Raw genomic sequence first — 22783 nt, forward strand, 5'->3', positions numbered from 1 at the left:
TATGAGATACTATGAGTTGTAGAACAGATAAAGTTTAATTGTCTTTATTTGACTGGTGAGTACAGGCATAAAAGTTAAACTAGTTTTCATTTCTTCTACTTCAAAAAGAAATCCTAAGCCTTAAGTTTGCTAATGATGAATTATTTTAATAAGAAGCTAAGATTTTTTTTTGTTTTGTATTGTTTTTGGAATATGTGTATATATTTATTTTGATAACTGCATTTGTTCTTCTGTCCCAAATCAGAAATTTACACATTGTTAAGCTTGAAATAGGAATTTGGTCATAAATTGAGCTTTATTTTCCCTAAGTTATTCTCTGTTGGTTAATAGTCAAAATAAATGTGACAGTGATTAATAGTAGTAAATTTTACTGTATACATTCCCAGAAGCTCTTTTTTTACAATGGTAAACATAATCATCTCTAAAAATAGCAAACCTTTCCTTATGAAGGTTTATTAATATGAATATCCAACCATTATGTCAAGATAACATTTCTGCCTTCCCTTCCTGATTTTATGGATTTTTCACAGTAGTCATTATTGATTTGCATTAATATATATACCTAATTTGCCTTGTCTCCATTGTGACTAGTGACTTATGCCCAAGAGTTCACTGAGTTTGTAGTATGCTTTTTCCCTGTGCAAAATTAACTGACCCATTAGGCAAATGAACTCTAGATCTTGTCTTCTTCTGAAACCCTTGTTCTTATCAACTGAACTAAGTGTTAAGTGCCTGTAATATAAAGTGAATTAATGTAACAATTCCTGCCTTCTAAGGTACCGTATGTAGCATACATAAATTCAAAAGCATTTGATGAAGCTCAGGTAGGGGAAAAAGGGGCCAGTAGTATTTGTCTCCTTTTAACTATTATGCATGTATTATTTGTGATAAACATTTTACATTTATTAAAATATTTTAAATAAAAGTTCTAAAAAGTCAAAATAAATAAGTGGTTGGCAATGATTAAAAATACTGTTATCCTGGATTCTTTATCTTAAGAGCTCTTAGTGGGGCATATTGATCAGTTCTGGCTTCTGGACATTATCTCTGCTATCATTTTGATACCTTTACGTTAACTATCCAGTTTTGTTTAAGGAAAAAAGTTAATTTTGAAAGTTTGTTGAATATGACTTTTTTATATTTAATAAATACATAATTAACACTTTGTAGTACTTACCACGTACCATATACTGTTACAAATATTAATTTCTATCATATACAACTATTAAAATGCTTTTACATGAATTGTAGACATTTGTTAGTGTTACATTTCTCTTAGCACAAGTATCTTTCCTGATATTACTACGAATACTTTAGTATTCATTAAATTCATAAAATATTGTTATTCACATTATTCATAAGTATAATTAAAGAAAACATGAGAATTTGTAATGATCTTTTTTTTTTTTCTCCCCAGCTTTACCAACAGGGACGCTTATGTCAACTGGGCAGTGAATTTTGTGAATTGGAAGTTTTTGCTAAAGTGTTGAGAGCTTTGGATAAAAGGTAAATTTGTTTTTTTTTTTAATTGTGGTAAACTATACATAACCTAAATTTTATCATTGTAACCATTTTTAAGTGTACAATTCAGTGGCATTAAGTACATTCACAGTGTTGTGAAGTTATCAATACCACCATTGCTTTTTGTGTTGGAGAAAACAAAACCAAATTTCCTGTTGTGGCTATTATCATGTAGTTGGAGCCACATGTAGTTGTAGGCAATCTGGCCTTTGATTGTACTTCCTGGTCTCTTCAGTGTTCTTCTCTAAATTTGCTTTAAATGCCATTTCTTTTTTCTAACCCACATTTCTAGGAAAATAATATAGCTTTACAAAATACTGCCTATCCCTAATATAAGTATTGCCATGTTAATTCATTTGTTCAACAAATTAGGTAAATACTTGTTAAATGCCTAGTGTGTCAGTCACTGTTCTAGACGCTGGGATTACAGCAGTGAAAAAGATCTGTGACATCTCTTCCTTACTGATTTTGTGTTTTAGAGAGGGATAATATACTGAACCTATAGAGAAACTTCTTGGTTAGTTGATTAATTAAAATTAATCTGTGAAAAAGTAATAGATGAGAACTTGATTTTGGTAAAAGAGGGCTTTGGAAAAACTTTAAAAAGCATTCTTTAAGAAAAGATTACTTGGATTTGAATTTCTCTCTACAGTTCTAAACATAGCCTTTTGGGTATATTGAATGATGCTGCTAAGAACATTCATAGGCAAGATTTTGTGCGGACATAGTTTTCAATTCTCTTGTATATATAAGTAGAGTATATACATATGATAATCCTGTGTTTAACTCTTAAACTGTTTTCTACAGTGTCTGTACTATTTTACAGCCCTACTACCAATGTATGAGGGTTCTAATTTTTCCATGTTTTTGTAATTACTTTTTTAAAAAAATTATAGCCATCCCTAGTGGATGTGGTATGGTATCTCAGTGTGATTTTGATGTGCATTTCCCTAGTAACTAACGATGTTGAGCATCTTTTCTTTTGCTTGTTGGCTACTTGTATATTTTCTTTGGAGAAATCTCTGTTCAAATCCATTGCCCATTTTTTAATTGAGTTATTGTTGATTTATAAGGCAATTTGATTTTTAAAACTTATGTTAAACGTTTTATCTTTGTTGCCATCAGTTTATACATACAGGATCACTCAGCGATCTAGTAAAGATAGTAGGATAGATAGTGATTTTTTATGGCCTCATAATTGATAAGGCAAAAAACTTTTTATCTTATTCCATCTTGGAAAATAATGGTACCGTTATTTTAAAACAACAAACTAGGCACTTCTAAAAGGACAAAATACGTTACGCTTATAAAATAACGTTTTCCTTTTCTTTCAGACATTTGCTTCATCATTGTTTCCAGGCTTTGATGGATCATGGTGTCAAAGTTGCTTCAGTCTTGGCCTACTCATTCAGTAGACGGTGCTCTTATATAGCAGAATCAGATGCTGCAGTAAAGGAAAAAGCCATTCAGGTTGGCTTTGTTTTAGGTAAGTAAGTAATGGTAAAATAGAGGAGTGTTTTATCCTGTGACATGACTCAGAATTAAACCTGCCAACAATAAAGGATTCTCCCAGGAAATTCCCAAAGTTTTCATAAGAAGGCACTGAGAAAAACTAGGTATGATTTATTGACTATTAACTTTGTGCCAAACACTGTCTAGGCATCGCTGTACTAGGCATTTAAATCCTATCTTTCTGAATCTCGATCACATTTCAGTGATGTGTTGGTATTAATAGCATTTTACAAATGAGGAAACAGACTCAAAAATGTTAAGTAACTTGCTCAAGTCACATAGCTAGTAGCAGAGCTAAATTTAGAATCCTGTATGATTTCTATATGATTTCAAGCCACACATCTTTCTGCCATGTCATGCTACCACCAAGTCCTTTTACCAGTTTACTGTTGAATGTGATGTGGAACTTAATCCTTTGGGGTCCTCATTTTTTTCATTTCTAAAATAAGGGTAATTCTGTATTTTCTCATGGGAGTATTATAAGAACACTGACAACATAAACAGAAAAGGATTCTGAGAGAGTTTTGTATGCTATATATATAAAAATATTGTTTAATGTTTCTAACATTTTATATGGTTTTCATCAAAACTATGTAGATAAATGTGTTTCAGGCAATTATTTATTAAAGTTATAGTTATCTTTCTTTTTACTTAAAAAAATATTTTTTGAAATGAGTATAGATTCACAGACACTATCAAAACCAGGGAGTTGGTACTGTTAACTAGCTGCAGGCCTTATTTAATTTTCACCAGCTTTTACGTCTATGTGTGTGTCTGTGTTTCTGAGCAATTAATTCCATGAAAAGGTTCATGTAACTATCATTACCATGGACTACCTTTGGTTTTTAACTTTTCACAGTGTGTACATGTACATGTTTTCTCTGTCTCACGTAAGTGCACATACACTTTCTTTGCCAAGTTTTTATGATCATTTCCTTCCGCTTTAGAATTATTCTTTGTAGTGGTCATAGACAGATTGCTGGAGAAACTTCAGAACATTCTTTTTTGAAAAAAACCCTCAGCCTTTATCCTTTGTTAGTCCTATGGAATTTAAATTGCAAGAGAATTGTGACCAAAGAATGTCTGTAACAATAGTGTGTTTGTGATCTTGATGTATATTAAGGTTGATATCCCTTTAGTCCTAAATGGTCACGTAAATCTCTGTGGGAGAAATTTAGTATCAAGTAAGGTAAAAGACAAAATGGCTAGTGTTCATTGAGATCCTCTATCTCCTTTGTCATCTCCGCAAACACTTATACCAGTCTGGCCATTGAAATGAGCCAGGTTGAAGAAATATCTTGAAGATAAAACCAAGTCCTAGCAAACTCAGTTATATTATCAATCTTAATCCTAAAATTACCAAAGCAGTGAAAATATTTCATACCAGAAAATAATGTTTTAAATAAATAGTTCACCCATATAAAGAATTCAATTAAAGATTTTTAGTGTATTCACAGAGTTGTGAAAACATCACCACAGTAAATTTTAGAATATTGTCATCACCCCAAAAAGAAACCCATATGCATCAGTAGTCATTCTTCATTTCTTTCTTGATACCTCTAGCCCTAGGCAACCATCAGACTACTCTCTGTCTCTATATGGATAGTCTGTATAAATGGACTCCTAAAATACATGATCTTTGCGACTGGCTTCTTTTATTTAGCATAATGTTTTCAAGGTCCATCCATATTGTAGAGATAGAATTTAATGTAAATATTTTTAAAACAGGTGTTAAAGAACTGAAAAAAAGGGAATTACCTGAGTATTATGGACACAGCACCTGCAAGAATCAACTAGCACACCTAGGGCTTAGGGAACCAAAAGATGGGGTTGGAGTTAATAAAATTCAGAAGCTCGAGGAAGTGCCTCACAGAGCTGGCTACTTCTAGGCTACAGGTACCGCAGAGCTCTGAGAAGGGTCCCATGAGTTTAGAACCTAGATCTCTAGGATCAGCACCTGGCTGATTGGTGCTGGTGTCTCTGACCTGCGTTCTGTGAATCTGGTTCTGCAAGTATTGGAAAATTGCAACTGGAATTTGCTTACTGGAATGAATTTCCACTGCCAGGGTAAAGAGCATTACCCTGGGGCATTACTGTCAGCAGGAGCTTTGCTGACAGAAACTGGAAGCAAAGGGGAAGGAGTTATCTCTTCTGTCATCATCTCTTCTCTCCTTTATCTCTCATAAGCATGCATGCCTCCTTTTGGCAGCGACTACAGGGAGCCAGCTGGCAAAGGTGACATGTGGTTTGCAGAGTCCTAGCCAAAACAGAGTTTGATTTGAAGCTGAGAAACAATAGCCTAATAAACAGCACAACACATAGTAAATTGGGATGATGAGTAGAATGTTGCTTTGTATGAATATGTATAATAACCATATTATTTGGTCACTTGGTGAGGGCCCTAAAATGTTCTAAAGCATACTTTTCTCCAATTAAAATGGTATTTGGTTACATACAGCTTTGATTAAACATAAACCATGAGTCAGAGCAAAATATAATATTTTCTTGACTCAGACACTGTTGACACTATTAAGACTTGGCACTTAAAAATGTATTAAACAATTTTGAGGGTCAGGAACCTCTAAAAAGATGGATAATATCCTAAGGAAAAGATGCATTAGGACTATTAGAGGACAGCAATTTAATTTCTAGCTAAACAAAAATGAAATGACCAAGCATCACCATCTCTTATCTGTGTATCCTCAGTGGTATACCACTTTACTAAGAAGATTAAGTTTATTCAGATTTCTTTATCTTTTTGGGGATTGGATAGGGAGAGATTATAAAGTTATATTTACCCCGCAAGATGAAAATATTAGGATTATTAGAATATAGTGGCTAATTAACTGGAAAATATCAACTCTTAGGCCATAGAGTATTCTTAGAGGATTAATATTCTTGACTCCTTATTCAAGGTTTCAACTTTAATCTACTTCCTCTGGTTTGAAAGTTTTTGTTTGTTTTGTTTTTTTAATTTTACAATTAGTATATTTTTTGAAGGCTAAACACAGGACTTTAATATTGTGGGGTTTTTTTTCATTTTAGATAATATTCATTATAAGCATGTCCTTTTAGCTTTCAAGTGATTTATTAAATTATCTAAAATTATTGGTTTTTCTTGTCCTTTAGGTGGCTTTCTTTCTGATGCAGGCTGGTACAGTGATGCTGAGAAAGTTTTTCTGTCCTGCCTTCAGTTGTGTACTCTACATGATGAGATGCTCCATTGGTTTCGTGCAGTAGAATGTTGTGTGAGGTAAGTTGGAACAGATCCTACAATTATATACTATAATGATACTTAGTGGCTTTTATAGTTTTAGCTCTTCTAAGTGTACTTCAACATTTGAATAAACTTCTAAGGTTATATTTATATCACAGTTTCACTAGTCTGGCCTCTACCATCTCTCACCCTCAAAATACAGTTAACTTGTTATAGTTAGCTTAGCTTAGATTTCAGTATTATGAACTAGATCATGTATATATTTTTGTGTTTTGTCATAGAACTTGTTTGTTCATTCATTCAACAAATATTTATTGAATGCCCGATATGTACCAGGAATTGTGCTAGGCAGGATGCTAGGAAAAGAAATCCACTCTTAAATACCCCCGCTGTGTTTACATTTCAAGAATTGTGCTTAACAAGATTAATATTTTATTTACAAATAACTATGTTTTCTTTAAAAATACTTTTTTAACAGATGTACTTAAAGGCAAACAAATCTAAAATTAACTCTTGCTTTTACTGTCCTTATTTTTTCTGTACATGTAACATTTAGTTTTAGCTACTTTCATACAGGTTTTTTCTTTGTGTCCCAATTTGATTTGACTTTTCTTAAAAAGAATTTTTTAATAAAGCTGAAGAGAAATAAAAATAAAGTTTAATAAAATAACAAATTCCTTGTCCTAAGTTAACTGAAGTCTGGTCAATTTACTGAATTTTTTAATATTGAATAAAGCATTCTATATCCTTGGTATCTTAGAGATGAGTTAATTAAATCCGAACCCCTGCAGAGCTAGAATATAGATTTTATATAAAGCCATTGTTGATTTAAGCTAAAATTGAGTAAAGTTCTCTAATTTTTCTTTAAACCAATGGAGTTCAGTCTTTTGAGGTTGTCATTACCCGTGTTTTATACTGTTAGAAAACATTAAAATCCTGAAGTTAATTTAGTAATGTGCAAACTTAATTATATGTAATATTTTAGAAGCCTGTAATAACTTCACATAGATATTTTAGAAGTGTACGATAAATTATAAGAATATTTGTGTGTAGAAACTATAAAGGAATTGTTATTTGGGCCTATAATTTGTAGTACTGATAAAAAATAATCTGTGTTACCTTTCTTCCCCTCTTCTTCATATTTTATTTTTGTTAGGTTAGGAGACTAGACTATCTCATATGGGGTGTGAGGGGCTAGTTAAATGTTTCTATGTGTATGAACTAGTTAGTTTGGAACAGAAATGCCATTTTGTATGATTTCATTGTATATTCCTCTTTAAAGCAGTCTTTTGACCCAAAGGTAAAACATTTTCTTCTTGTATGTGCTTGTTTTTGTTTTTGTTTTTTTCATAGAATCAGAGGATTTATTTCACCCAAATAACTAACGTTTCTTCTGTCTGTCTAATTTTAAGACTATAAAAATTTTGCTTTTGTGTAACCAAAAGATTTAGTTTTCTCACAGGACCAAGGTTCCTTCTTTCCTTCCTATTTTGTCATCTTTAGCATGTAGCTCACATTATGTTTGCAAGTGTTATAAGCAGGGAGAAGGGCAAAAGGCTCATGCAAGCCGAGCCTGCTTTTTCCATTTCTTTTTTTCAGTCAGAAAAAATAGCTTTCCCAGAAGCCTCGCCTTATCTCTTTGTTTAACTCTATGTGAAACTGGTAAATTGGGACTCATTCAGCACATCCTCTAACCCATGTAAGATGGTCAAAGGAGCAAAACATTTTTTGTGTGTGTGCATATTGCTTGTTACCCAGAATGAACTCGTAGGTCTACATTAAGGAAGGAGGAGAGGGGAATCTTGGATAGGTAACTGTCAGTCCAGTGGCATGGCTGTCTTAAGAACAGACATATCTGAAATTAGAAAAATACCTGGACTAAGAAACAAAACTATTTATAATATCAGCTTATTGCTGGCATACCTACACATTTTGTTCTCATGAATTTGAAATTTCTAAGTAAAGTTTGTTTCTACACAACTATACTTGCCAAATTCTTGGTAATTACAAGCGTATTTAATATAATTTATATGTAGTATATAGTTTTATCATCCCCTTAGTATTATTTAGAAAAAAGATGAACTTTTTTTTTTACTTAGCTTTTTTTTAAGGCAGAAAAATTTGGGGGATTAGTTGACCTTGTGTTTAATTGAAAAAGAAGTATTTTGCCAAACAGATAATAATGAAATCCTTTCACTAATCTCAGGGAGCTTTGAGCTTGTTGCAAGAGTTAAGAGTATGTTCTTTAACATCACAAAGCCAGTTCTTATTTGTGGCTGACATGGAAGCAGTATAAAGCAAATGTCACTGAATCTTCTTGTTAAATCCGGGATCATTTCTCAGTCCTTGTTGTATTTCTTAAAGACTCTGCTCGTTTCCCTTTACTCATTTTCTTTTTGATAGCTTTGTTTTTTCTGCTTATGTATGTGTCTATTGCTAAACAAATTTTGAAAATAAGGAAAACTATGAAGAAGAAAACTAATGTTATCTATAACTTTACTGCCCAGAACTAACCACAATTATATTCGTGTATTTTGGAATTTTAAGTGAAAAAAGTAACTCCCTGAACTGGGTGTGGAGGGTGGGGGGGGATGGGAGTGGGAGGTAATTGAATCTAGATTGAAAAAGAACCCTGAGCCCTGGGCAGTTTATTTCCTGAAATACAAAAATAAATAGAAATTAGAAGCCAGAAGACAATAGTGGTATCACAGTTATTGAGAGAAAATACTATACTACTTTACCAACTTTTATGGCAAAATAAAGAATTTTCAAGTATACAGTGACCAAATATACCTACATGTACTTTATTGGGGGGAAATACTCAAAGAATTTCTCTAACCAAATAGAAGTTCAATAACATCTCAAGATAAGGGAAGATGGTATAGGAACAGTGGTAAACAATAAATATAATATATAGTAAATGAAATACATGTAGATGAAATAGAGAAAGAACGAAGAACAAATTGGAAATTTGTAATAGATCTTAAGGATTTTTTTCAAACTAGAAAGAGATTTTAGAAATAATATAAAACAAAAATTCTCAGTTACCACATACTATTCAGTGTAAGTAAGAGCCCCGCCCCCCAGCGTTATCCCTTAATAAAGAGTGTTGCCTTAACAGAGTCCTTCATGTTATTTGATGTTTTTTTAAGTCTGTTATTTTGAACAGCAAAGTAATATTTAGTAAAGAAATTTTAGCCTGAAAACTCAGCTAGTGCCAATGTCAGGAAACTCATAGAGAACACTGGGAAGACTCTTCTTTTTAAGGAAGTAATGGAATTTAACATTTAGAATTATTATGGAGATCATAGCCTTATGTTAGACATCTTTATTAATTGGGTTTTTAAATATTACTTTGAAATGTGATACAGTAAGTGGTTTGATTGTGGAGATTATGGATGTCCAGTTGTCTTAGGAGGAATAAAACAACCCAGCAATCCTAATGTTTGCAAGTGGTTGCTGGTACTTTTTAATAAAATTTCTAGTGACATCATACCAGACTCAAAAGTGCTGAATATCAAGTGAAAATGTTTTACTCTGAAAAACTGTTTGATGTCTCAAAAAGTGGTTATGGTGATGATGAAGATAAATGTTTTAAGATGCATGTGAATAGTTGGATAAAATTGTTACATAAATTAAAAGGAGGAAAAGCAATTTTTGAAAATTTAATTTACATTTTAAATATGTGTGCATAATATGACAAGCTGATTTAAATATTATGTTTAAAAATGTTATATGTATTCCTAAAACTTGATATATTCAAACTGGCCAAAAAACTTTTGGATGGAAAATGGAGGCTCATATTATTATATTCAGGTTGCTTTATATTGGGCACATTCGATAGCCTGTTTTTAAAATACACATTTGGGAAAGTGTAGTAGTACAAGTGTTATAAAGATCTCATCTTAGTGAGTGGAGGAATAGCAGGAGTGGGTATCATTACTTAATGTTCAAACATTATCAGTGCTAGGGATAGATATATAATGGCTTATATAATGGAAAAAGGCAATAGACATGCCAAATTAGAGTAATGGGAATAGGGGTAAGGATGATTGAAAACCTGACCAAGCTAGACATAAGCAAAGAGAATGAGAAAATAACTATGATAAATGAAAAATAGTATGAAAAGATTAAAACCAAATATAAATAACAACACATGTAAGAGGGCTCAATTCTTCTGTCTAAAGATAGCAACTGCCAAGAGAGTTAAAAAGTGAAATTCAGCTATATATTGTTAATAGAAAACAAATATTAACAATAAAGCAGAATTCAGGATAAAAACTATTAGTCGATACAATGGAATATTAATATTAAATAGTAAATTCACAAATAGGTCATAAACACATATACAGCAAATAAGATACAGCCATCTACATAAGCAGTGTGCCCTAAAAATACAAAGAATATGATAAAAAAAGGTAATCTACAAGGCCAAGTACCTTCAGGGTCAGTTAATTCAGAATTCATAGAGGTTATTAAGGAGCTAGTTTTTTCCATCTGTCCGCTCTTGTGTCCTCTATGCTGGGTTTTGTCTTTGGCCAGCTCCCCAGTGGTTATAAGAATACTGCCACGGTTTGAAATATTCCATGCAGATTCCACTCTGTCCAGCAGAAAGTAGGCTCCCTTCCCTTTAATGACAGGGAGCCTTTCTCAGAAACCATCCAACTTACCTGCCCTTGAGTCTTATTAGCCAGAGCTAGGTCCTTTGGTGACTTCTGAATCAGTCACTAGAAATGGAATGAGATCACTATACTGCGATTGGCTTAAACTAATCATAAGTTACTTCTGAGTCCTATGAGAAACGGGTCAATGCCTGAACAAAATTAGGGTTCTGCCAACAAGCATTAGGTGGGGAAGTAGCTCTTGGTTAGGGAGCCAACAGTGCCTGCTATGTCACAATGCTTTGCTTCCTCCACTTAAAATTAAAACCACATCAGACTGACAAAGAAAAAAGAGAAGATGCTAACAACTAAAATCAGAAATAGGAGTCAGGACATTACTACCACCATCCTTCCAGAAATAGAATCATAAGAAAATTGATGAATAATTGTATGCCAACAAATCAGGTAATGTAGATGCTATAGATAAATTCCTACACAAATTATCTAAACTGACCCAAGAAGAAATAGAAAATCTCAACAAACCTATAACTAGTAGAGATTGAATCAGTAATCAGAAACCTTCCAACAAAAGTCAAGAGCCATAAGACTTCACTAGTGAATTCTACCAAATATTTAAAGAAGTAACACCAATCCTTCTCAAAGTCTTTCAGAAAATTGCAGAGGAAAAAATATTGCCTAACTCATTCTGTGAGGCCAGCATTAACCTTATACCCAAGCCAGAAAAAAATGTCATCACAAGAAAAGAAAATTACAGACTAATATAATAATGTCTGTGAATACAATGCAAAAATTCTCAACAAAATGCTAACAAATAAAATTGAATAAAAGTATTATACGCCGTGACTAAGTGGGATTTATCCCAGGAATGCAAAGGTGATTCAACATAATAAAATCAATGAATATACCACATAAATAGAATAAAGGGAAAAAAACCAGTCATCTCAACTGACCAAAAGACATTATTTGACAAAATTCAACACCATTTCATGATGGAAACATTCAGAAAACTAGGACTAAAAGGGAACTTTTTCAATATGGTAAAGGGCATTTATGAAAAACCCAGCTAGCATCATATTCAGTGGTGAAAGACAGAAAGCTTTCCCCCTAAGATAAGAAGAAGACAAAGATGCCCTCTTTTGTACTACTATACAGCATTGAAAGTTCTAGGCAAGGCAGTTAGACAAGAAAAAGAAATAAAAGGCCTCTGTATTAGAAAGAAGTAAAACTATCTCCATTCACAGGTGAAATGGACTTCGTCAAAATTAAAAACTTGTACATCAAAGGACATTAACAAGAAAGTGAAAAGACAACCTATGAAAAATATTTGTAAATCATATTTCTAATAAGGATCTAGTATCCAGAATATATTAAGAACTACAACTCAGCAACAACAAAACAACCCAATTAAAAATGGATAAAAGACTTGATTAGACTTTTTTTTAAAGAAAATATGTAAATGCCCAATAAGTACATGAAAAGATGTTCAGCCTCATTTGTCATTAGGGAAATGCAAGTCAAACATGAAATACCACTTTATATCTACCAGGATGGCCGTAATTTAAATAAATAAGTGTTAACAAGAATGTGGGAAATTAGAATCCTTGTGCATTGCTAATGGGAATGTAAAATGGTGCAGGTGCTATGGATTATAATTTGGTATAGTTTCCATTTCAAACAGTAGTTTAATTGATCAATTAAATAGTAATTGCTTTGGGCAATAACTATTGATCAAGTGATTTTATGTTATAAAAATAAAATACTGTGGGACAGAGGGTAAATGGGAAATCTCTGTACCCTCTGCTCAGTTTTACTATGAACCTAAAACTCCTCTAAAAAATCAGTTTATAAAAAATAAGAAAATACCATGCTTATGTGGTAGAGCCACATTTGGAGAACCTTGAGAACCTGCTGAATGTTGAAGCAAAATTAGATCCGCAGTTGGACCAAAAGTTTCTTGGATCCTGCATCCTGCTCAGTGTCAGCCCAGATGGACACACAGACCCTGAAGAGTTTCCATATGTATGTTTGTTTTGCCCTTTTGTTTCAATAAACAACCAGCAGGAACTAGAGGAAATACTAAGCTGTGCTTTTCTGGCATGAAATACTTAGTTTGCTACCCCCATCATATGCCAGTTGTTAAATAATTCCTAGAAACTTTTTTTAAGGGGCAGTGCCTATAGTGAAAGTTGTTGGAAATGCAGTCTTACTATTGAAGCAGTGAGAGGTGAACACTGTTCTTTTCATTCTCTAAATTTATGGCCTATGCCCGGGTTTAGCCTTATTCTAATTCAACCATTTGGATACTATGGAATCCATATTTCTAATTCCAGCCCTTTATTTTCCCAAGGATTTTTTTTCCCCTCTGAACTGTTGTGATATCTTCTGTCCTGGGTACTTTCCACTCTTGGCTTTACTATAATCCATTCTCCACACTGCAGCCAGAACAGTCTTTCTAGAGTTGCACTGTCCAATATGGTAGCCATCAAACATGTGTGATAATTTAAATTTAAATTAATTAAAATTAGAAGAAATTAAAATCGGCCCTCAGACACACTAGGCTCATATCAAATACTCAGAAGCCACTTGTGACTGTTGGCTATTACATTAAGCAGAGCAGGTATAGAACATTTCAGGAAGTTCTGTTAGCACCGTTCTAGAGCATAAATCAAATAATCTCTCACTATTGCAACTAGAACTCATTACTGTGGCCAGCAAGGCCCTATAAAATCTTTCTTATCTATGTTTTCTCATCTCTCTTTACATAATCCTTTATTCATAAGACTCCAGACACATTAGCCTTATTTCTGTTCTTTGATTATGCCAGAATTCTTTTCCCTTTCTCAAGGCTTTTGCATTTGTCCTTCTGTTGGGAATGTGTTTCCCCTCAGATCTTGACATGATTGCCTCTCCATCATTTAGACGTCAACTCAAATGTTAGCTCCTTATGAGAATTCTTCCCTAAGCATCTCCTTTATGAAGCTCTTAATTATACTACCCTATTTTATTATCTTCATAGCATTTATCTTTCAGTGAAAGTCTTACTTATTGGTGCGTTTGTCTACTCTAACACACTTCTCCTCACTAGAATGAAGCTTTTGTGGTCATGGATTCTTTCTCTCTAGTTTACCACTACATCCTTTGTCCCTAGAAAAATGACAGGCACATAATAGATGCTCAGTCAATACTTGACTGTGATAGTCTCAAAACTTTATCATTTAAACTATCATATTTTATTTTTCAGTTAGAGTTGGTTTTCGATATTAATTTCAGATATACAGCATAGTGGTTAAACATTTATATAATTTACAAAGTGGTGCCCCAATTAGTCTAGTACCCACCTGGCACTATACAGTTATTGTAATGTTATTGACTATATTTCTTGTGCTGTATTTCACATCCTCATGACTGGTTTGTAACTACCAATTTGTACTTCTTAATCCCTTCACCTTTTTTACCCAGCCTCCCAAACCCCTTCTCATCTAGCAGTTATATTTATTTTTATTGTAATCTTTTACTACATTTCAGTTCTATTTTTCTATATTATTTCTATTGTGACAATAGTCATTGCAAACTACATAGTCATTAAATCCACAATTTGACAAAGCGACACTGTCTCTTTATTCTGTATGATGACACTTACTTTAGCATGAAAAGTCGGTATACTAAAACATTTTTTCTCTTTTGATACTTCTACTTAAAAATATAAATCCAATTAACTCACCATTCAAGAGTAGCCTGATAAATTATTACATTTATTTCTGCATGAAGTTAGAATTTGGTGTTATGAAAGATCATTCAGAATTTTTTATTAACCTTGGTGTATTATTTTGCTTGAAGATTTTAGTCTTTTCTTAAAACATAACTGTATGGTGAGTGTTGGGAGGATGCAAACTGCCATTGGGTAGTATTTGCCACCTTATTGAATAGTCCTGGTTCATTTGAAGTTTTCTGTTTTCCCTGACAGTACATAGAGATTATAAGATTGTTAGAGTGTTTCTCATCCTGGGTTATTGATAGGTTAATATTTTTGGTGTAGTTAGAAAAATAAAATTTAAGTGCCTAGTTTTTTAATACTACTAAAGAATGCTTTCTAACCTTTCCATACTTGGCTTTTTAAAAAACGATTTTTATACCTTGTTCCCTCTCAGCACTGAGCATTTTCAGAAAATTGTATTGGTATGATATGTGGACATAGTGTTGTAGCCAGCATTATAATAAAACATACATGTCCAGTCCTCACTCTATTATCCTATCTTGTGTATCTCCTATTACTATCTATACCTCAGTCTGACCTGAAGCATTTCTCTACTCTTGCATATCATTAGATAGTCAGCATAGTTTTACAGTTATTTTATGTAAAGAACTCTGTGTATTTCCACCGTAGGGGATAAAGGTTATATCATTTTCTTTGTTTTCCAAATTTTTTATAACGAGACTATTTTGAATTTGGAACACAAAGAGTTAAGTGTTAGGTGTAGCTAGATGTGTAGCACATGCTGAGTGCACAAAGTAAACAAATATCTAGAGAAGATAAGGAATGAAAGTTGGATGAGATTAATCCTGGATAGCTTTCTGGGACGAGTATATACTTTTTTATGTGCATTAGTTAATCCTAATTTGGGACAGACATATTTTCCAATGTTGTCATCATTTCTTGCATCTAGTTACCTTAGTCATTTGGGTGCTACATAATGATCTGTAAGAGTTTATCAGGTCAACCATGCTGGAAATACCAAACAGAGGAATGTTATTTGTGTTTTTGCAGATTGCTTCATGTGCGAAATGGAAACTGCAAATATCATTTGGGTGAAGAAACATTTAAATTAGCTCAGACATATATGGATAAACTCGCAAAACATGGCCAGCAAGCAAACAAAGCTGCACTTTATGGAGAACTGTGTGCACTCCTATTTGCAAAAAGTCACTATGATGAGGTAAGCATTTTGAAGTGCATTTCATTGTGACCAGTAAATATAAAACAGGATAAATCATATACTCTCGTATTTCTCTTAGCAGATCTCATTTTCACACATTAGGTTTACTTAAAGCAGTACACATTTGTAATGGAATATTTAAAATCAGTCAAAAGAAGTATTCCATGCGATGGATTTTAAACATACGTGTATGATTTAAGACTTGTTTTGTTTTTGTTTTTAATTTGACCAATGCCGAATTATTTCAATGAGCATGTTCTGTTTAATAAACCTTTATTGGATGTGTAGCTCTGGGTGAACTCTCATAACTTGAAGGCATTCATTTCATTGGGAAGCTAGATTTCATTTATACTTTATCGCATTGTTTTACTCTTTCCTCTTGGCTTTATACTATTAAATTAATGCTTTTGTGGTAATGAATACGTAGATGAGAAGTGATCTTTATATGCTTAACTATTTTACTTGGTGGTTTCATTTATGGAAGAATATCAATTTCAGCTAGCTGTCATAATAATTTAAAATTATTTCTATCTTGATATTTGCCTCATTAATATAAACTATTCCATGTTTAAAAGAAAATTACAATTAGATTGAAACTAGAAAATTCTAGAATAATTAAGTGATGTTATGCAACTTCAGTGCTTATCCTCTTTTTAATATTTATATAAGAAGACATCAAACCCATGTGTAAAAATCTAAAATCGTTATCAGCATGCCTGCAATTTCTCAGGTGCCTTATGTATGTTCTTCCAGTTATTTTTGATGCTGAATTCCTATGTCTACTGAATTGTGTCGATGGATTGATTTGCTTCCCTTGTATGTAGTGACTGTTCATAGCTTGTCAACCCAGATATAAAACTTGTCCCCTTTCTATGATTTTGATACACCAAAACCAAAAAAGTCACTTTACTAGAAATGAGATTGAGATAAACAGCAACAGTTTGAGCATTAGAAATGCCTATCTTGAAAGTTCTTCAGGTGCCCCACTATCTTTTTATAGCTCTACAAAGACATTCAGCCATCTTTGGTTCCTCTTTCATTGTTTCTTCTCATCCCTGTTTTTCATTCTGCCCTCTGGAACTCTTACACTCTTTTTTTCTGTTACATAGTGATTCATATTTTACCTTTCTTTACTCTCATACTAAGCTCCAGGCCCATCTTAATATGCCTAGACCCATCAATGTATTCAGTGGAACAAAAGTGCCTTTTATTTACCAGTTTCCACTTTCTTTATTAGGCATTTACTGTTTAATTGACAGTTATTTTCTTTCTACATTTGGATTGGTAGTTTATACTGTGCCTTATTCATTGTGTTTGCAACTTTAGCACATTTGTGAGGAATGTTTAAGTCTATAGATGTATTTTGGATAATTTTGATAGTTTATTTTAAATATAAATAAATTTGTCATTTGTATCTATAGAAAAGTACACAAATCTTGAGGATATAGTTTGATGAATTATCTCCATATTCTGATATTAGTTAGGGTAAGCTAGCCTCTTCTGAGATAATAACACCTTCAAAATAGCAGTGGCTTAGAACAATGAAAGCTTATTTATTGCTCATACTGCATCCTGTCCTGGGGATCTCTTTGACTCTGCTTAACATTATGTCTTCACTTTGATCAATACCCCATGTGGTAGAGTAGTTTCTATCTAGAATATCACCAGCCTTGGAGCAGAGGCAGAAACATCATGGGGAAGTACTACTGGCTCATAGAGCTTTCTCCTAGAAACAGCACATTTCTCTTCTCATATTTTAATTAATATTTCAATTGGCTGAAGGAAATCACATGACCGCTCTTATTTTTAATATGAGAGGGAAGTATATCCTTCCCCAATGTAGGGCAGTAAATATTTTAAAGAAGTGTTACAGTCTACCACAGTTCTAAAGATTTTACCTTATTACTCTAAAGCAAAATCAGCCTATTCATTTCTTATAAACAAACCAGGATTTTGGGCTTAAATCCCATGTATTGTATTTTTGCATCAAAATTGTTTCTGAGTAGCTACATCATTTAGGTGCTATGGAAAGGAAGAAAGCTTGCAGAGAAAAACATGTTTCCTTTCTGATATTTTCTAATTTGTTCTCCCTCCATTCTTTGTGATCCCTAAAATTGTTTTGTTTCTTTGAAGCGTTCTTACTATCCAAAGTCATTTGTTTTGTGTTTTTTTTTTTCCTTTCTCCTACTACGCACTAAGAGAGGAAGATCAATAATTTATGGTTTTGTTTCTCACTAGATGCCTAGATGCTAGCACCTTGCCTGGCACTTAATCTCTCTGCACCTCAGTTTCCCATAATAATAGTACATATAGGGCTGTTTTGTCAGTTAAAGTTGTTAATGCACATTAAATGCTTAGAACAATAGCTAGCACAAAGGAAGCACTCAGCTCAACAGGCAATTAAAATATAATAAGCATTACAGTAGGGGAAAGAAAGCACAGGAAACCTAGTCTAAGGCTGAAACCTGAGAGACAAGGTAGGTGGGTTAAGAGATTGGAGGAAGGAGGAATGTATATTCTAAGGCAGAGGGAACAGTATGTGCAGAGGCTTCTTGGCAAGAGAGAACATGCCTCTGATTTCCTGAATATGTGTCATATCCAAAGAAAAATGTAGCAAACATATTTTCAGGAAAACTTAGCCTTGGAGAGAAAATTGTAATTGTAAATATTTTGCGTGTTCTTGCTCAAGTACTTGAAAGCTTGCAGGAAAAAAGATCACAATTATTTCATTAAATACTGTCAATTTGATTTATCACAGCTATTGCTTATATATGTGTGTGTGTGTACCTTTTTTTTTTTTTTAAGGCATACAAATGGTGCATTGAGGCAATGAAAGAAATCACAGCAGGCTTACCAGTCAAAGTTGTGGTAGATGTTTTAAGACAAGCTTCTAAAGTGAGTATAATGTTAAAATTATTAAATGAGTAATAGGATTTAGCAAGCTTTAAATTTGTTTTAGTTAACCTATTATTTAACAAATTATGTGTTGCATACTCCCTGGACTATCAAGATCTATTTTTTAAGTTCGTATATTCAGTTTTAGAATTCTGGTTTCTAAAGCTAAGCTGTCTTGCATATAGACTTTAACAAATTTTTCTATTTCCAGAAAACCTGTAAAAAACATCGTTTTCATAATTCAACTCACTGAAGTAAAGATCAGAGTAGTATTTTGGTGCTATTCCATCTTGAATTTGTTTTTGTTTTTAAACCTTTACAATAACCTGAATTTCTTATGCTACAGTATGGGCTTTGGTTACTCTTCTCCTAAAGGATAGCCTCATATTTAATCCTTTGGTTATAGTATTACAGTCTCACAATATGACAGCTTTTTTGTACTTGACCTTAGTGGGTAATACTTATCTGATTTTTCCTTTAATGTTTTTCTTATTTTGTAAATAAATGCCTTAACTCTTTGAGGCCATTTAGTAATACTTAAAAATTGCTGCTTTGGTGCACTGAGGCTTTAAAAACATTGTGTGCATTTTAAATATACTCTTTCTACCCAGAGGTCTTTCAGTTTTGAATATTTTATTTTGGTTGGTTTTACTTATGGAAATTTCAGTTAGAAGAAAGATTCTAAAATTAGAGAAGAGTCTAAAATTTCTGTGAAATTTATTTAAGTCATTTTAGAGAAAATAAATAGCATAAATATTCAGTTTATCAGAGCTAGAAGAGGAATATTAATATGTCTTTAAAACATTGGATATACAGTAAATATAAAGACAACTGAATATATGCAAGAGTTATATTTTTATGTGCAGATGATATTTAGAGTTTAGGCTGTTGTCATGAATCAAAATATTTTCAGAAGTAAGAGGAAAACTCAAAATTTTGTGCATTTAAAAATTGTTAGGTTTGGAGTGGGTGAAAAAGGTGAAGGGATTAAGAAGTACAAATTGTCAGTTAAAAAATAGTCACAGGGATGTAAAGTATAGCATAGGGAATATAGTCAATAATATTGTAATAACTATGTATGGTGTTGGGGGGTCTTAGTCTTATCGGGGGATCACGTCATGAGTTATATAAATGTCTAACCATTATGCTGTACACGTAAAATAAATATAATATTAAATGTCACTTGTACCTGAAAATGTTTTCTGTCTTATACACATATAGTTATTTAGTCATATATATATTTAGATGAAAATTACAAAATTACACTCTAGAACTGGGATAAAAATAAGTACTTCAGAAAATAATTTGGTGTACTTTCCTCCCCTGTTTTATTTTATGGAAGGATGGAAGTATACCAAAGTTATAAGGTAACTTTGTTATAACAGGTTTGTATTGGGCATAGCTGTCAAAATTTTAAGTTTTATAATTTCCCAGGGTATGTACAGATCCGTTTATAATAGAATTTTCAAATACTTGGAAGGAAAGTATTATAAATATTACCCTTTTTTTTTTTTTGACCATTATAGTCTGATTATATAAACTATACTGGTTTTAGCACACTGAGAGCTATTTAATAATTTTTTACTTTATCTTTAGGCTTGCGTTGTAAAACGTGAATTTAAGAAGGCAGAACAGTTAATTAAACATGCAGTGTATTTGGCACGGTAGGTGATTGTTATTAAAAATACCATTTTAAATTATATCTCTACTTTATATACTAATAGTTTTGTGTCTTTTTTTAGGGATCATTTTGGATCCAAACACCCAAAATATTCTGATACACTGCTAGATTATGGGTTCTACTTACTCAATGTAGATAATATCTGTCAGTCTGTTGCAATTTATCAGGTATGTTAATAGTTACACTTTTTTTCTTTCAACCTAAATTGACTTGCTGACTTGTATTTGTTTATGGTGTATAAACCATTCTCTAAAAATAGCTTTCTGAGCCCCCTCCTTATAAACGGCACACCATTATTTTATTAAATGATACCTAGAAAGCTTAAAAGTTAATGTTTTAAGAATTCAAGAGTATAATCCAAGAAGAGTTGTTGAGTGTGGGCTCACATTCGAGTACTTTTACATTTTTCATTTAGCATGAATCACTATAGCTGCCTTTATGATAGCAAGGAGAGTCAATAGCAATTATTTTAAGCCTTATCGTAGTCATTCTCAGGTAAATGATGTGTTATGCCATTGCTCTAGACAAGATATCCTTGATTTTATACACCTCTGAAGAAAGGACATAGAGAAAAACACCGATGTGATTTCCAAGACAAATAAATGAGTTTTTAAACCTTTTAAGGCAGACTCAATCTTCAGAAAATCAAGCCTTATAGGGGACTTGTAGGCTCTCTTGTGATTTAAATACCTCAGAACTTTTCTTCATGATTGATAGGATTGAGTATATATAATATATACTTAAATTAGGATTCTTAATTTAAGTGGGAGGTGGTTTCTAAGGATTTACAGTATTATCAATTGTTTTCATGACTCTTTCAGGCAGCCCTTGACATTCGGCAGTCAGTATTTGGTGGCAAAAATATCCATGTAGCAACAGCTCATGAAGACTTGGCTTATTCTTCTTATGTTCACCAGTATAGTTCTGGGAAATTTGACAATGCACTGTAAGTTCCACATTCCTTGTCAGTGAGAGATTAAATGCTGTTGCTGTTGTGTTGTTTTGTTTTTCCTAATACAGTAGTATTTAATGTATTTTATGGGATTAAATTTGTCTTTCTAGAGTTTTAACACAGTGCCTAAAATGTTCTCTTTTTTTACACTTTTTCATTTATTTTAATTTTATTGGGGTGACATTGGCTAATAAAATTATATAGGTTTCAAGTGTACATTTCTGTAATACATCACCTGTATTGCATTGTGTGTTCACCACCCAAAGTCAAATCTTTTTTCGTCACCAAAAAATGTTTTTGAAGTCATTTAAAATCATACCAATTTATAAAGCTCATTCATTTAGATTGTATGTTGTTTAATATTGAGTCTTACATATCTTCATATGGAATATGTCTTCCTTTGACTATTTCTTTCTATAACTTTTATTTGAGTAATTCAGTAGCCTCTGGCTAAATGGCAGACTTAACCTAAAAACTTCTTGCTCAAAACACACAGAAATACTGAAACAATCATCTTTTTAAATGTATAACTGAACTTGGAAGAGAGAGAGGAAATTCCCCCAAGGGCCAATAATGGACTAAAATATAAAAGCATAAATAATGAACTAAAATCTAAACTTTTGTATAGCTGCTCTGGGGTGGTGGAAAAACTTAGAAGTTTCTGTAACCATAGTTGAACAACATTCCTGGGTTTAAGAGACAGGGCGTTTATTAGCCCACAGGAAGCTGTGAGTTAGAACTGAAATTCTCACATGAAGCCAAGAGCAAGGCTACACCCCTAGGGAAAGGGTAAACAAGGAAAAATAAATTTGCCCACTGGCAAGAGAGATGACAAGGAAACCTGTCATAAATTCCTCACAGGGGAATTTGTAACTGCAGACATGTACCACTCCTGTGTTCAGGTATCATACATGCAGAGACACCCAAGTTGAGAAAAACATTGAAAAGCATTTCGAGACTACTAGTTCTACTGGGATGCCTTTCAGGAGGAAATGTAAAACTCTTGGAAATAATTAACCCTCAACCCAAACCATACAGATTTCCCATAGATCTAGCTAACTCTTATCTAAGGTGAACTTGCCATTTAAACAATTAAAAATAAAAACAAACATTTCTTCTATGAGTAAGAGTCAAGAGATATAATGAACAAGATCAGTACCCTAAGAATGTCACTTAACAGAACTTTTTGGTCGATACTATAAAATAGGTATTCTTAAATGATTAAAAATATAAAATGGGTTGCCAAACTATGGCTTGTAGGCTAAATAAAGTTTATTGAAACGTTGCAGTACCCATTCACTCATGTATTATCTGGCTGCTTTCACACTACAGCAGCAGAGTTAGAACAGTGTGTGACCCAGACAACCTAAAATATTTACTGTTTGGCTCTTTACAGAAAAAATTTGCCAACTTTGATATAAAAGAAGGAATCAGTAATATTTTGTAGGG

At 32.8% G+C, this 22783-nt stretch overlaps 1 protein-coding gene across 1 annotated transcript in view; it reads left to right on the forward strand.

Moving 5' to 3' along the window:
* The window catches only part of APPBP2 (amyloid beta precursor protein binding protein 2), a 47608-nt gene that overhangs the window by 14169 nt on the left and 10656 nt on the right, over positions 1 to 22783 (forward strand). The window contains exons 2-9 of the mRNA XM_006924910.3: positions 1418 to 1506; positions 2856 to 3007; positions 6163 to 6286; positions 15638 to 15806; positions 18612 to 18701; positions 20298 to 20365; positions 20444 to 20549; positions 21204 to 21328. Coding sequence (XP_006924972.1) covers positions 1418 to 1506; positions 2856 to 3007; positions 6163 to 6286; positions 15638 to 15806; positions 18612 to 18701; positions 20298 to 20365; positions 20444 to 20549; positions 21204 to 21328 — 923 coding nt within the window. The remainder of the gene's footprint in view (positions 1 to 1417; positions 1507 to 2855; positions 3008 to 6162; positions 6287 to 15637; positions 15807 to 18611; positions 18702 to 20297; positions 20366 to 20443; positions 20550 to 21203; positions 21329 to 22783) is intronic.

This window comes from Pteropus alecto, unplaced genomic scaffold (assembly GCF_000325575.1).
Source record: "Pteropus alecto unplaced genomic scaffold, ASM32557v1 scaffold98, whole genome shotgun sequence".
Classification (NCBI taxonomy): domain Eukaryota; kingdom Metazoa; phylum Chordata; class Mammalia; order Chiroptera; family Pteropodidae; genus Pteropus; species Pteropus alecto.